The sequence below is a fragment of the Varanus komodoensis genome, unplaced genomic scaffold (assembly GCF_004798865.1).
Source record: "Varanus komodoensis strain SLA01 unplaced genomic scaffold, ASM479886v1 scaffold8, whole genome shotgun sequence".
NCBI lineage: Eukaryota > Metazoa > Chordata > Lepidosauria > Squamata > Varanidae > Varanus > Varanus komodoensis.
This window is the reverse complement of record NW_025336481.1, coordinates 36,320,690-36,335,994: the sequence shown is the minus strand read 5'-3', so window position 1 is coordinate 36,335,994 and position 15,305 is coordinate 36,320,690. Positions and strand designations below refer to the sequence as shown.

The 15,305-nt window shown below is 38.5% G+C and overlaps 1 protein-coding gene across 1 annotated transcript in view; it reads right to left on the bottom strand.

Annotated features, from left to right (window-relative positions):
- The window catches only part of MAK (male germ cell associated kinase), a 28,759-nt gene extending 13,768 nt beyond the window's left edge, over positions 1-14,991 (bottom strand). Inside the window, exons 1-9 of the mRNA XM_044455627.1 lie at positions 14,891-14,991; positions 12,864-12,918; positions 11,585-11,706; positions 9,035-9,114; positions 7,020-7,152; positions 6,769-6,940; positions 6,222-6,389; positions 4,281-4,622; positions 2,292-2,482 (exon numbers count right to left, since the gene is read on the bottom strand). Of these exons, the coding sequence (XP_044311562.1) occupies positions 2,292-2,482; positions 4,281-4,622; positions 6,222-6,389; positions 6,769-6,940; positions 7,020-7,152; positions 9,035-9,114; positions 11,585-11,706; positions 12,864-12,918; positions 14,891-14,991 (1,364 nt within the window). The remainder of the gene's footprint in view (positions 1-2,291; positions 2,483-4,280; positions 4,623-6,221; positions 6,390-6,768; positions 6,941-7,019; positions 7,153-9,034; positions 9,115-11,584; positions 11,707-12,863; positions 12,919-14,890) is intronic.
- Between the last annotated feature and the right edge of the window lie 314 nt (positions 14,992-15,305).

Below are 15,305 nucleotides of genomic sequence, written 5' to 3'. Positions count from 1 at the left end.
CCCACACATTCTACATTTAGGGGTTTTTTCCCTCCAGGAAGCATCCATACAAGGAATTTCTTGAATATAACACAGGAGAAGCCTCACTATGTGATCACTTGATTGTCTCAAGAGCCTTTTATTTCCTGGCATAACATGTGAAATGTATACACAGGCAAACCTTTTATTGTTTGGGGATAAATGTAACCACTTAATTTGTAGTATAAGATAATACTTCACAACTGTGAGTGTGCACTTTATTACTCAAGTGACTTTTTTTAAAGGGTTGTAAGAAAAAGGATATTTCACCCCTATGCCCATTTACCTTCAAGTAAATCAGATAAGACAGAAGCACTGTGAGAGAGAGGTTCCCATGCTGGGGAATTAGGGAAATTACCATCCCTGGGTGGGGCTGTATTCCCTCTGAAGGAAAAGCTTCTCAGTTTGGAGGTGCTTCCAGGTTCATCATTGTCACTGGAGGCCCAAATGACCTTTGTGGCCAGGAGCACCTACCAGAAGCTTAGGCTAGTGCACCAATTGTTTCTATTTCTGGACAGGGAAAGCCTACCCAGCTGATCTGCGCATTGGTAACCTTGAGAGTGGATTACTGTAATGTGCTCTAAGTGGAGTTATCCTTAAGGCTCGTTCAGAAGCTACAACTAGTAAAGAATGTAGCAAATAAAATACTGACTAGGGTACCTTATTGTGCGCATCTTATGTGTGCACTAAAGAATCTACACTGGCTGCTGTCTGGTACTAAGACAGGTGTAAGGTGTTCTTAGTATACAAAGCCCAGGTCCACATTCCGTAAAGGAATCCCTCCATGCCCCCCAGGCCATTATGATCTTCAGAAGAAACTCTATTGTTCATATCATGGCCTACAGATTTCCATTTGGGTGCCAATGGAAAACTGCTGTGGTGCCTGCCCTGTGGAATAATCTCCCCTCCAAAGTGTGTCAGGGTTTCCACTGGTATGTTTTAGGCATGCATTGAACATTTTGGTGTTCCTTCAGCTGTGGATTATCTTTGGTTCCACACTTAGAATATTATTCTTGGTAAGCATGCATGTGGGTATGTTGGAGGAGGGGATTGGGTGGGGGGCAGTTAATTCTTTTGTACACTACTTTGGCATTTGTACCAAATGAGAGGCAGTATCTGTTTTGCGCTATCCAGGGCAGATGGATACAATCATGGCACATTGTGTATGTGTTGTATCGATGACAGAACCTCCAATGCCACAAATTTCTGCTTAAAGTGTAGAACAGCCTTCCCTGACCTTGTGGCCTTCAGAGGAATTTGGACCACAACTCCCAGAATTCCCATCCAGCAGGGCCATTGACTGGGAATCCTGGGTGTTGCAGTCCCATGTGTCTCTAAGGCACAAGGCTGGGGAAGGCTGGGGAAAAATCTTTCCGAGGGAGCATGATGCTGGTGGGTGGTTCTCAAGCAAATGTAATAATAATGTAATTTAATAATAGTCTACTCTTCTGCTTCTTCCCAAAGGCATTGCAGAATCTTCTAACTGTTCTTGTCATGCAGAAGGTCCCAGGTACAATCTGCAGGCAGGGATGGAAAACCTCCTGCCTGAAATCCTGGAGAGTCACTGTCAGTCAGTGTCAAAAATATTGGCCTAGGTGGATCAACATTTTAACTCAGTACAGGACAGCGTATGTTCCTTATCTTGCCAGCACTGAAGTTAATGACAAAGCAACATGCTAATGATTAAGCACAGAAGAGCTGGTGACCACCCTGGCCATGTGCTGGTCATCACTGTGACTTGTCACCATACTTAATGTTTCAATGACGGGGCTATGCCTTTTCAGCTACCAGAATAACACACACATTTAATTATTTAAATTCTTGTCAGATTAATAAATAATCAATATTTAATGTACTCAGATTGCAATTCACTTTTGCATGAACAATTAACATGAAAATTGAAGGAGTGTGGGGAAGATGCTTTTAAAAAACCCCTTCCAAATACAAACAGGGAACTTTGTATTAAAAGAACAAGTACTTTAAAGGAATTCCACATTGTTTTCTCTGCTTTAAGTAAAACAAAGAATATAAACTTTTCTCTGAGACAATCCACTGAAGACAGTGTGTTTTCAGACAGGAAAATACTCATTAAATATATGATTACAATATTAACTGCACATATGTTAAAATTACTAAAAGCTACAATAGATTTTCCCTGTAAACTGGGAAAACCTATAAAACACGCTGAGAGCTAACAATGGGCATAGCTTTATACCTGCCAAATGTGGAAGTTATATATTGATAAGAAAGAGGAAAGATATATAGTATCTTACCTAAAAAGAGAGTCATTTGTTTTCTTTTCACTTAATGCAGTAATGCTGGGCTTCTTAGAATATGAAATTCCAAATTCTGTATCATCTAAATCATCCCAACTATCCATGGTCTTTAATATAGTTTGACCCCAGCGACGCCGACAGTTTTTCAGTCCCACAGCACCATTTGAAGGTCCTACGATTATTTGCTTCTGTTTTGATTATATAAAAAAACTGATATTATTTCTGACATACTTAACAACTTATACGTTATCACTCTAGATTGAAAACTATGATTGGAAGTATTTGTGGGCCTTGCAGGGTTTCTCAGTGCAAAAGCATAGCATAAAATACCCTGACCTGACCCCATGAAAAGTATCAAAAAAGACCAAAGTTTCCTCAAAGAATAGAAGACAGTAGAATTGCTGAAAACACTTCTACTGTTGAAGGACGGGATATAGTTGCTTTGCTTTCTCTTCCCTAGTCCTGTGTCCAATAAAAATTTTGAGAAAATATTAAAGAAAATAGTTGTACAAAGAGATCAAGCCCTCTAACAAAAGACAAACCTATGTTATCTAGAAAGGTAATATAAAGCACAAAGGTGACTGAAGCCAAATCCCATACTGGTTTTCCCAAAAGGGTCTTGCTGCAGTTTGTTAAGAAGCAATTTCAAGTCAAAGGGACTGCAACCTTTCTTTCATCAATTCTATTGAAAAGGGAGAGTAAGAGTTACAGCTAGATGATAAAGGCCATGATAAGGGATAGCCTTTATCTTCTCATCCCTTTGGTCACTCTAATTATGTTAATTATGTGACACACCTCAACTCTTTCATGTCCCTTCTTTTAAAAGCTCAAATTAATTAAGCTTTGCTTTCACTCTTTACTTTTTGCTAGGATTCCCAGGTACCAAATCAAGGATCGACAATGAAAGTCATGGATATTCAACAGATTTAAACTTATCCCAAAAGAATTGTGTGGATAGTGGCTGGAATATTTTTTAAACAGGACAAAAAATATAAAAATGAAACTCACTTTCACATCATAAAAAATGAGTTAATCAATGACATACAACAATGGGCATCCCACATTTATTTTCAACAATACAAATGTATGAATACAAACAACTAATGAATACAAACAATACAAACAACTAGTATTGCCAGCATTTCAAGCCTGACTACTTTAGGTCAGACCTAACTTACAGCCTATCAACCAATTGCAATTCCTAACAAAATTCTCAATGCCATTTTCCTGAATTCTTTCTCCTCAACTTTGAGAGAATTTTTGCAGCCCACATAAACCCAAAAGCAGTGGGAAGCAGGGATAGGTGCCTGTCTGCACTGCTCCTCTTCTCCCTGGATTCAAAAAACAGGTGGGGGAGTTGACAGCAGCTTTGTCAGCCAACTGAAATTCATGGCACACTTTTATCAGAAATTCTGAATGAATTGTTAGACAGGGAAATGCTTTGCATACACAGCTGCTGTCAAGTAATGGAGAAAAGGAAGTAGTATACAGGAAACAGGAGCAAAGAAGAAAAAGGAGAGACTGAGAACTGAGGGTTTAAAAATACCTATAAGCAGCAGCCCCCCTTTCAAGGGGAGGGTGGTGTGCAGATAGAATATAGGCTATAGAGAATGTGGAAGTGAGGGGAGGAGGGAAGAAAGAAAACAAGAGAGAAAGAGTCTAATGAGGTGGACAGAAAAAGATATGAGAGAGATCTATGCAGGTTCAGAGAGAAAAGAAGTGTTAAGGGCACATAATGGGATTTTAAAAGAATCTGTAAAATATAAAATACCAAATTAAAATTGTAATTAACAAGAACATGCTTCTGTATCTGCAAGTGAGGAAGCCCTCTTGAATGAATGAAAATATAAAACAGGATCCCAGAGTGGGTTGCTTATTTATTAATTTACAACATTCACACCCCACCTTTCAGACTTGAGTTGAGACACTTGCAGCACCTGTACTTTGACATGAACATAGGTAAGCAGTTTCTTGATGACAACTTACTTGTGTTGAATTTTTATTGATGGCTGGAAGGAAGGATTGTGGCGGCTGCTGTTGCTGCTTTGGTGGTTGCCAGTTAGTTGCATTCTGTGGCATATGAATTGGCTGGAGGGGGTGCTGGTTATTCTTGGATGGGCACTGCAGCTGAAACTTGTCAGGTGTATCTGGTGAAGACTGAGATTCTGGCTTAGATACAGGTTCTAATTTTGATACAGGTTCTAGTTTGGATACAGATGGCTTTGGATCTGTTGACTGAGCTGACTTGGAATGAAATTGTTTCTGATCCAGACACTGTGGAGGTGGTCCCAAAACCTGACCAACTTGAAAGTAAGGATACTTCAATGCCTGGAAAAAAGCCAATGGTGTTAATAATGCAGCTAAAGGTTTATACTGCTTCTAGTGTAAAACTGGCAAAAAGGTCTCTATTTGGAAATGAATCTAGCAAAATCTCACAGCAAGGGGAAAGTAAGTTTCGTGGGATGGGAAGTAGTGCACACAGGACTGAACAGGTCAGCAATCCTGAGTCAAGAAAGAACTTTAAATCCATGTAAAAATGTGGAGCTGAAGCAGTACAATGAATGGAAGCCAGGAAGTTCCCAATTCAAATCCCACATAATTCAAACTCTCTTAAGTCTTGGCAACCCAGTATTCGACTCCTCTGTAAAATAAAATGACAGTAATAATGGTGTACCTTACAGGGTGATAAAAGGATTACACAGGTACGTAATGTACAGGAAGTGCTTTGGTGTACTTAAAACTGCATTACATGCAAACAATACTTTATTTAAAACATTTTTCTATTCCTGCTTTTCCATAAAGGCTAAAGGCAGATTATAGTATAAAAACAGTAAACAGAAATAAAACTTTAAAAGAAACTGTAGCAGTGAAAAATCATCCAGAAGCCAATTTTTCCCCTCTCTCTGGTCACTCAGGTGGGACATAAACATGCATCTTGGGGTATATTAGTCTATAAAATTAGAGGATATACCAAGAATGTTCTGCTCATTGTTGATGACCATCCAATATCCCTAAAGGAAGGAATTTGGGGCCTGACGCTCAAAGATACATTTGGAAGCCAAGTGGGTTTATAAAAGTAGTTGTGCCAACTATTTTATATCATTCAGGGCCATGAATGGCTTTAAAAGTAAGAACAATCCCCTGAAGCCCACTGGCTGCCAGAGCAGATGAAAACCTGCTCACATGTTCTTGCTTGCCCACATCTATGGACTGGAAACGTGTGATTTTACAGCAAATTTCAAACTGTCTTTAAGGGCGCCTTTTTGTATCCATCCTTTGAAATTATAAAGGCAAGGATAACTGTTGGACAGTTTAGACTATTGGTAAAAGAATGGAGTGGATATATCAGGTGTAATTAGCTAACAGCAGCCCTGAACACCACCACCAGTAGATTATCAATAAAAGCAGCATGGCCAAAGAGAACAGGCTGCGCAGGACAATGCATAGACCCACCTACACATAGATCACATTGCTCCAAAGCCTCAGGCCTCCCAACAGAGCACCATTTCCATCTTGGCTGTATCTGGAAACAGCTGCAAATCATTTTAAAAACTAACTTTCATAGCCTTGGGGCAGGGTGTCAGAGATTTCTTCTCCTTTTACATATATTTTGGCCAATGTACTTGGTTATCTGCAGAGTTTTGCAAAATTATTTATTTATTTATGTATTTATGAAAACATTTTTATGCCGCCCCATTCGCCGAAGCCTCGGGGCGGCTTACAAAATTAGTTTATATATTTTGCAGGTATGACTAAACAATAACCTTCCATCTGGTGTTGGAAGACTGCCACCTGGATGACAGCTGAATCTGCAGCTGAATCTTTAATGAGTCTCAAGTAATGGCTGAACAGCTTTTTGGCATTACTCTGAACTCACTGAGCTTGATGTGAACTTTCCACATTGTTATTCCTACAAGGCTTAAATACCTGACTGGCTGTAGGTCGTTTCTTTGGATCCCAGTTCAGCATATCAGTCATAAGTTGAATTGCCTCATTGCTGGCATTTGGAATAAGAGTCTTTAGGTTTAGGGGGACACATTGAGGGAATCGAAAATTCATTGCGCTGGCAAGTTGGTATCCTTCTGGCCAATCACTCTGTTAAAAAGACATGAACAAATACCCTTTAGAGCAATACAAAAAACATCAACATAGTTCACTGTGTAAGAGCAGTCTATGCAAAGTCACACAAGAATCCTTTTTAAAAGCATATTTAATTTATATGGCTTTCAAAATAATGGTGAGGATAAGTACTTAAACAGGACATACCACATGGAAATGAATAATTTTCAAGGCAAATAATTTTCATTTGTTCAAATGTGAACAAATTCTAGTCAGGAACCATCAAGTAGCTGCCAAAGCATTTAGTGAAATTAAACAAAATCTACAGGCAATTCAGGACCAAAACAGTACCCAACAATAGCTGTTAATTTTATTCCTAAGAATGGCAATAGTATACGTTTTCAAAATAGCTCACCTTCTTTGGGGTTCCTAATACTTGGCAAATTTTGAAGATTTCATCAACTTCACTTGTTCCTGGAAAAAGTGGCCTTAGTGTATAGAGTTCAGCCATTATACTGCCAACAGCCCATATGTCAATAGGAGAACTATAAACAGAAGATCTCAATAAAACCTCAGGTGCACGGTACCTATGATATGAAGATAAATAACTACATTTTTGCAGAGATATGAAATGGAGATAAAGTTCCTTTTGAATAATATACTTACCATCTGGTAGAAACGTAATCAGTATATGGAGGTTGTGATCTTAGTTCTCTGGCCAAACCAAAATCAGCTATTTTAACAAGGTCTGGGCCCATACAGAGAAGGTTTTCTGGTTTCATATCTCGATGGAAAAATCCTATGAATACAAAACCAGACTAGGAAATAAATCAACTGATCATTGTATCAACAGCTACCACCAGTAAAAAACATATTCAAAATCCTTATTATTGGGCAATAAGGGCATTGTCCTTTCTGAATCAGATTAAAACAGCTGTCATAAAAATGGTTGTGCCACTAGTTAGTTAACAAAAAAATCCTCAGTCTGGCTGCCTTTTCAAAATACTAAATAAAGTGTGAGATAACTTGCAGTTCTGTTGAATGAAAGGAATCTTCCAAATTACTGTTAGGAAGAAAGGTTGTATAACAGGTGGTATCTGGACTTAATATGCTTAGAGCAGCGCCACTGAACTCAATGGGATTTTAGTCATGACTAACTTGCCCATTCTTTTCAATAGATCTATTCTAATCATGACAAAGCATGGACCTAATTTATTTTTTCCATTTCCCAGTAATTTAACATACTAGAGCGAAAACTGCATTTTTAAAAAGTATGCCTATAACTTGCAGGGATTCTGCCCAGACTTGACAGTGTCAAAGCTGACCTCAACAACCCTTTGATCAGCACTGTGTTCACAGAGAACAGTGCAGTGACCAACTGCCTTTAGCCACAAGACCTACCACAGCAGCACTCGGTCATGCAAGTGCAACCTAGCAAGGGTATTCTCTGCAGGGAAGCTTCCCATGCTGAGGAATACTGCACCTTTTGTTAACAAGTTTACACATGTTCTCTTTTTTGAGTCTGAAACAGACAACTCTGAAATGATGCTAAACCTTGCAGAGCTCTTGGGAATCAAATGCTATGTAAATGTAAAAATAGAATAAACTAGAAAGTAAAATAATATACCAGGTGTATTATGTATTTTGTCTAAAAATTTGGAATGGGACAGGTTTGCTAAAAATTTAATCAGTCTTGGAGCAAATTAGAAATTCAAGTAGCTAGAAGGCAGCTTATTTAAACAGTCCTGTCTAAACATGATGTAAAATATTATTACATGGCCACTTTATGTTTAAGAGAGAGATTCAGTACACACATTATTAACCCACAATTTGTAAGCACAACAAACAAACCCAGAGTGGTTAACCTGTGGCTTGCTGTTTGGTGGACTAACCAAACCAGCATTCCAGGTTCATGTGCATGCTTTCAACCTATGGTCCAGTTGATTCAGAGTGGAAGTGAAGTGCATGCACTCCTGCTCGTGCGCAGCAAATCATGGTTCATTTACCCATAATGTGTGAGTTATTTATGTATTTATTTATTTAAGGTATTTGTATGTCGTCCTTTGCGAGAGCCTCAAGACGGATTACACAAATAAAGTTCAATACATAACAGTATAACATAAATAAATAAACAACCCATTCTGGCTGCAATTAAAATATGGTAATAAAATTCAATATTAAAACTTGTTAAAATATTGATTAAATAAAAAGGTCTTAACCTTTTGTTATGATCGGCATAGGTCAATCAGACCTCCAGAAAAAGGAATAATTGATCTCTGAATATATTTATTATAAAATGAGTGAAATGCATAACAGAGAAACAGCCTCAGGTTTAAAAAAAATAATCTTACATTGAAAAAATATAAATATCTTTCTAAACAAAACACTTTCGGGAAGAGAAAGGATTGCCAGCTCAAGAACTGCTACAATGTAATTACAAATATATGAATGTCATTTTCTTTCCAATTGTAGTATGAAAGTAGCATCAGTGTAGTATGTGGCAGCATCAATCAGAAGGTTCATTCTCTGTTTAGTCTTTCGGCACTATATAATAGAAGTAATATATCCTAACTACACTTTAACAGCCCATAAAGTACTTCTTCAGTTTCCACTCTCCCTCTCATCTCATTGCTATACATTTACATCTTTACTCATAGAAAGTAGAGTAGCAAGAAACTTACCATGCTTATGGATAAAAGCTAACCCTTGTAATATCTGATACATAATGTTTCTGATGACAGATTCAGGGAACAACTTATTTCTGTGAAGAAACAAAAGAACAATGTTAGCAGATCTTTTATAACATTTAAGTTTTGTGTGTCTATAAAGCAGGGAATTTCCAGTTTTTAAAAGTCTTAATATTTCTTTCCCTAGTAAATGCATACATCGCCTTTCAATCTGAGGATGTCCAAAATTGTCAACAATATGAAATTTTTTAAAAAATGATACACCAGACTTCCCTAAATAGGCCATACATCCCTAAAATGCAATATGCATCAGTCTGAACAAAACAATTAATATATAGTGAAGAAATTGTGCAGTCTAGGCCCATCAGTACCGGATTTTATATACCCAGATACAAGGGCACACAAGGCAGTCCTCAAGGTGGATGGGTAGGCAGGCAGGCCTGATGAGTAGGACAGGAAGCTGAATTCTCACATCTATACTCATCATCTGAGATGGTCCTATGATTCTGATAACCAGCTAAATCATTGGACAGCTTCTGGACTAACAATTACATCCAATTTGGTAACATATAATATGAAATACAGTTTAAAATGAAACAGTAGCATAACAGATTCCATATCATAATAAGGAAAAAGGAGATCCAATGAAGTAATTAATTCTAATTAATTAGTTGTACTACAGCTGTCATAATTGTGATTTATAGCAGAAGCAGCATGACATTTAATAGAGTGTTTTATCCCTTTTTTCTTTTTAATCTTATTATATTTTACATTCATAAGCCTTATTGGTGGCTTTTTAACAGATAAAACCACATATAAATGTTAATAATAAATAAATGATACCAAAGCGTGTTGCCAACCTAAAGATTTCTGACACTTGCTGGCTAAGTAAATTTTTTTGAAGGTTTTCTTTGTCCATCCAGAGACAGGTAGAAAACTTCATTTCAAATTGATGTATAAATTATACATTTAAGATGACGTGATCAAAGTTCTCAATTTTTGATATTTAATAACAGAACCCAATCCATTCACATTCATTCACAAATATGACTTTTAAGTTATTGAAAATAAGGAGGTTAGCATCCGGTTGCCCCTGCATCAGCTTGCTACTATCTGTTTCTATAGTGGAACCTGAACAATCATACATCTGTATTACATTCTTGTAACAGGACTAACTGTTCCCACTAATCCTGAATGAGAATCTGAGATTAAGTTGAGAGTTAAAAAGAAATGTCCCCTTTCACACACAGGACCCTCATGATAGCACATTCAGAAAGTAAGCAGAAACGCCACTTTTCAGTGGTATTGAATAGCAGATTTAGTAAGCTTCTCTAGATCATATATCAAGATGAGCACCAACATACAAATATTTAAATACAAAAAATTTCTGAGAGGATACTGTCTGGCCTCCATCTTGAAAGTGATGTACAACTGTCACTCCATTTCTTGAGAGTCATTTCAGGTTTTCTGTTTATACTTTTTCAAGTAAGGTTGTTCAGGTGGCAACATGGGGATGGAAGTTGTCATCCTTATCAGAAAGTTGGACTGACTCCAGTGCTTTAATGTCTAGCACCCTGTAAATAGCTGCTTCCTCTGTGATGTTTGAGGATCCCAGGGTCCTGCTGCCATGAGAGACTACCAATTGGAAGCTCCTTTCTGCATGTTCCTCTATACCACAAACATGCAGAGTTAACCAATGAGTATGGTTCTCCACAGCTTCCATCATGGTGTGGGAGTCCTGAGTGAGGGCAGTGAATTTAAGCATTTTCTCACTTTGAGTCAAATTTAGCTCCTTTGTTTCATTTGCTATGGATTCTATTCTCTTTCACAGACAGTTATTGTCTAGAGCTCCAGGGCAATAACCAGTTCTCTTGAAGCTCTGATCATACTTGCTGGAAATATTATTTCAGCCTTTCATCTATTTAGCTGTCATCCATGCTTGCAATGCCTTCTGTTGGTTTAAAGGAACTGGGTGCTATGTCTGCATCAAATGAGATGAATCACCAAGGTCTGATAATCTAAGCAAGAATACAGCTTAGGATGGAAATATAGTATAAGAAGTGAATCAGGAAGTGAATCATTCGCCAACGAAGTCCAAGTTTTTAATGAAGAGTACCGAGAGTGAAAGTGTACTTCAGAAGATTAGAAAGGAAGGTGGGTAGAAGAGCTGAAGATCTAGGCATCCATCTTGGTGACACACTAGCCATACATGCCAAGGTTTTCAATTTTTGACACCAGCAAGTCACCTTTCTAAGGCAACTTAGAAAGACATCAAACCTGAATAATATAAAAGCTTCTCAAAATAAATAACTTATCCACAAAAGTTAGCTTGACTTCAAAGAATAACCCAATTCTCAGTAGCACTCCAGCAGATGAACAAATTAAGCCAGTTTCTTTGTAACTCTATGCCAATTAACATTTATTTCATTAAAACATCAATCACCTTCCTGTGACTTCTAGAGAGTTACAGTAGAGCTCAAAGTATCAAAAAATCTCAGAATATAGCAAACAAAATGCTGCATTAAGCTTTAAAAGTAGATATACCTGTCTTTCATTAGCTGATAAAGATTTTCCTTCATGTATTCAAACACAAAATAAAGATGGTCATTTTCTCGAATAACTTCCTTCAGCTTTATCACATTGGCATGATTAAGTTTCTTCAGAGACTGCAATAGATAAACATGAATTACTTTACCAAACACAGGATGGAATACAAGTATTTACTGAACATGTGTCTACTTGCATTCTGCAACCAGCTCCCAAGACCTGTGCACCTGTGCAAACCAATGCTAAGTACAGACACTTTCTTTCTACATTTCTCTTTTTCTTATAATTGTAAAGGCAGGGCATTCTCTCTTAGAAGCATTTAGATCTCATATTTATAACTCAGTACACAAATTAAAGGTAAAATGCTGGCAGCTAAAACTGTATGATGCAAAAGTCCAATTAACCTCAAATGTTACAATCATAAAATCTCTGTGCTAGCTAAATGGGCCCTTGCCTGTTTCTTTAACATATGAACAGCCCTGCATAATCTAGGCTGGGGAGAGCAGAAAGTAAATCTTCAAAAATTTGGGACCAATTCCTAGAAGACCCTTTCAGCATGGTCAGGGGCAAACAATGTTGGGAGTTTATACCCAAAACATTCGCAGAACCACTTAAGATGTCTATATAGCTCTGTATATTAAAGTGATCAGTTCCAAACAACTCTTTTTTCTATAGCTGTTATAGCGCTTTTGGTTCAGGTATGTTTTTTTCGGAAATTCATTCTTGAGGTTTTCAAAATCATGGAAATCCCTGATTCTTTAAAATAACAAAGGAAAACATTAAGATCAATCAATACAGGTGGCAGACAGTGGAGAGCTTAACTTCCATCTGCAGAGTTCAACAGAAAGACCCATTAACAGGGTAGGGAATCTAATCTGGCACAAGATAGCTAAGAACACACTTCTGTACATGTTTTGAAAGAAAACCATGCTAGAGCTGCCAACATTCCCCAGCCATCTTTCTTTTTAAAGATGCAAAGGACTGCACCCCAACTTATTGAAAAACAGCTTTAATCCCTGGTCAGCAATTAATTTTCTTCAAGGACCATTTGGACTGTTTTTGGAATATAATGTAGGGCACTGAAGCCCCAACCCATGAGTCACCAGCTAGCAAGTCTTGGAGCCACAGTCTTTACTCTCTCCATGACCTATTTTTGCTTCTATACTGATAAAACAACAGGTGGTTCCCCTTAAGAGGGCCAGATATAGCGCCTTCACACTGAGCAGAAGCTACCAGATTGAACACTCCTGCCAAACTTACATTCTATGAGTATTACCTTGACTTCTCTCAGATTCATACATTCATCCCAGGAATAGAATTTTCGTTTCATTCTGAAATGAAAAGCACAAGGAATCCATACTTAAATTAACTTGCTGAAACATTAAAAAGTAACCAGATGTATCAACCCAACCATAAGTTAAGGTGCCCTGTTCCCTCAGGCAGCATACAGTATATCACAGAAGTGAGTACATGCCTCACATTTTGTAAATATTTTATCTTTTCATGTGACAACCCTGAAGAAATGACACTTTGCTACAATGTAAAGTAGTGAGTATACAGCTTGTATAACAGTGTAAATTTGCTGTCCCCTCAAAATAACTCAACACACAGCCATTAATGTCTAAACCGCTGGCAACAAAAGTGAGTACACCCCTAAATGAAACTGTCCAAATTGGGCATTATTAGCCATTTCCCCTCCCCGGTGTCATGTGACTTGTTAGTGTTACAAGGTTTCAGGTGTGAATGGGGAGCAGGTGTGTTAAATTTGGTATTATCGCTCTCACTCTCTCATACTGGTCACTGGAAGTTCAACATGGCACCTCATGGCAAAGAACTCTCTGAGGATCTGAAAAAAAGAATTGTTGGTCTACAAAAAGATGGCCTAGGCTATAAGAAGATTGCCAAGACCCTGAAACTGAGCTGCAGCACGGTGGCCAAGACCATACAGCGGTTTAACAGGACAGGTTCCACTCAGAACAGGCCTCGCCATGGTCGACCACAGAAGTTGAGTGCACATGTTCAGCGTCATATCCAGAGGTTGGCTTTGGGAAATAGACGTATGAGTGCTGCCAGCATTGCTGCAGAAGTTGAAGGGGTGGTGGGTCAGCCTGTCAGTGCTCAGACCATACGCCGCACACTGCATCAAATTGGTCTGCAGGGCTGTCGTCCCAAAAGGAAGCCTCTTCTAAAGATGTTGCACAAGAAAGCCTGCAAACAGTTTGCTGAAGACAAGCAGACTAAGGACATGGATTAGTGGAACCATGTCCTATGGTCTGATGAGACCAAGATAAACTTATTTGGTTCAGATGGTGTCAAGCGTGTGTCTTGCCTACAGTCAAGCATGGTGGTGGGAGTGTCATGGTCTGGGGCTGCATGAGTGCTGCCGGCACTGGGAAACTACAGTTCATTGAGGGAACCATGAATGCCAACATGTACTGTGACATACTGAAGCAGAGCATGATCCCCTCCCTTCGGAGACTGGGCCGCAGGGCAGTATTGCAACATGATAACGACCCCAAACTCACCTCCAAGACGAGCACTGCCTTGCTAAAGAAGCTGAGGGTAAAGGTGATGGATTGGCCAAGCATGTCTCCAGACCTAAACCCTATCGAGCATCTGTGGGGCACCCTGAAATGGAGGGTGGAGGAGAGCAAGGTCTCTAACATCCACCCGCTCCATGATGTCATCATGGAGGAGTGGAAGAGGACGCCAGTGGCAGCCTGTGAAGCTCTGGTGAACTCCATGCCCAAGAGGGTTAAGGCAGTGCTGGAAAATAATGGTGGCCACACAAAATATTGACACTTTGAGCCAATTTGGACAGTTTCACTTAGGGGTGTACTCACTTTTGTTGCCAGCGGTTTAGACATTAATGGCTGTGTGCTGAGTTATTTTGAGGGGACAGCAAATTTACACTGTTATACAAGTTGTAGCAAAGTGTCATTTCTTCAGGGTTGTCACATGAAAAGATATAATAAAATATTTACAAAATGTGAGGGGCATACTAACTTCTGTGATATACTGTATATTTTATGAGTTGCAGTGGAGGGCAAACTGGGAAAGAGACAGATCTAATCCACAGAGCATGTTGCCAGGAATTAAATTACACCAGATTCTTACCACTGATTAAAGAGCATACTGAGCCTACAATCCTATAGGTACTTGGTTAGTTTTATTTTAAAGTTTTTCAAATGTCAACCAAAATTGTATGTCTATATAGGTTTGCCTGGGATTAAATCCATCAGTCATCATGAGAAGTGCTGGCTGTGAAGCATTTAAAAAGCATTAGAATTTAAAGGCACATACCTTTTGATGGCCACAAGCTCCCCTGATTCATTGCTTTTTCCCATCAACACACTGCCATATGTTCCATCCCCAAGCTGCTTCATGGTTGTATACCGATTCATTTTGTAAAAGCGGGTTAGCCAAATCCTTAGAAATGCGGAAATGGTTTCTTTCCCGGAATGTTGTTATATAAGTAAGTAATCTCTCATAATAGTTGCTCAAGTCATCAGTCTTCTTTTCGAGTATTATAACCACGCTATCCAGAAATAGTGTAGTAGTAAAGGGAATAGTGCTGCCATTCTTACAAGCAACCTTAACAACAACAAGAAAAAGAAAAACAAATATTCTTATTTAAATATGCTGTGAAAAGGGACATTACTACCACAGAACAGCAATTTGGTAGTGGAATAAATTAAACAAATACATTCTCTATATA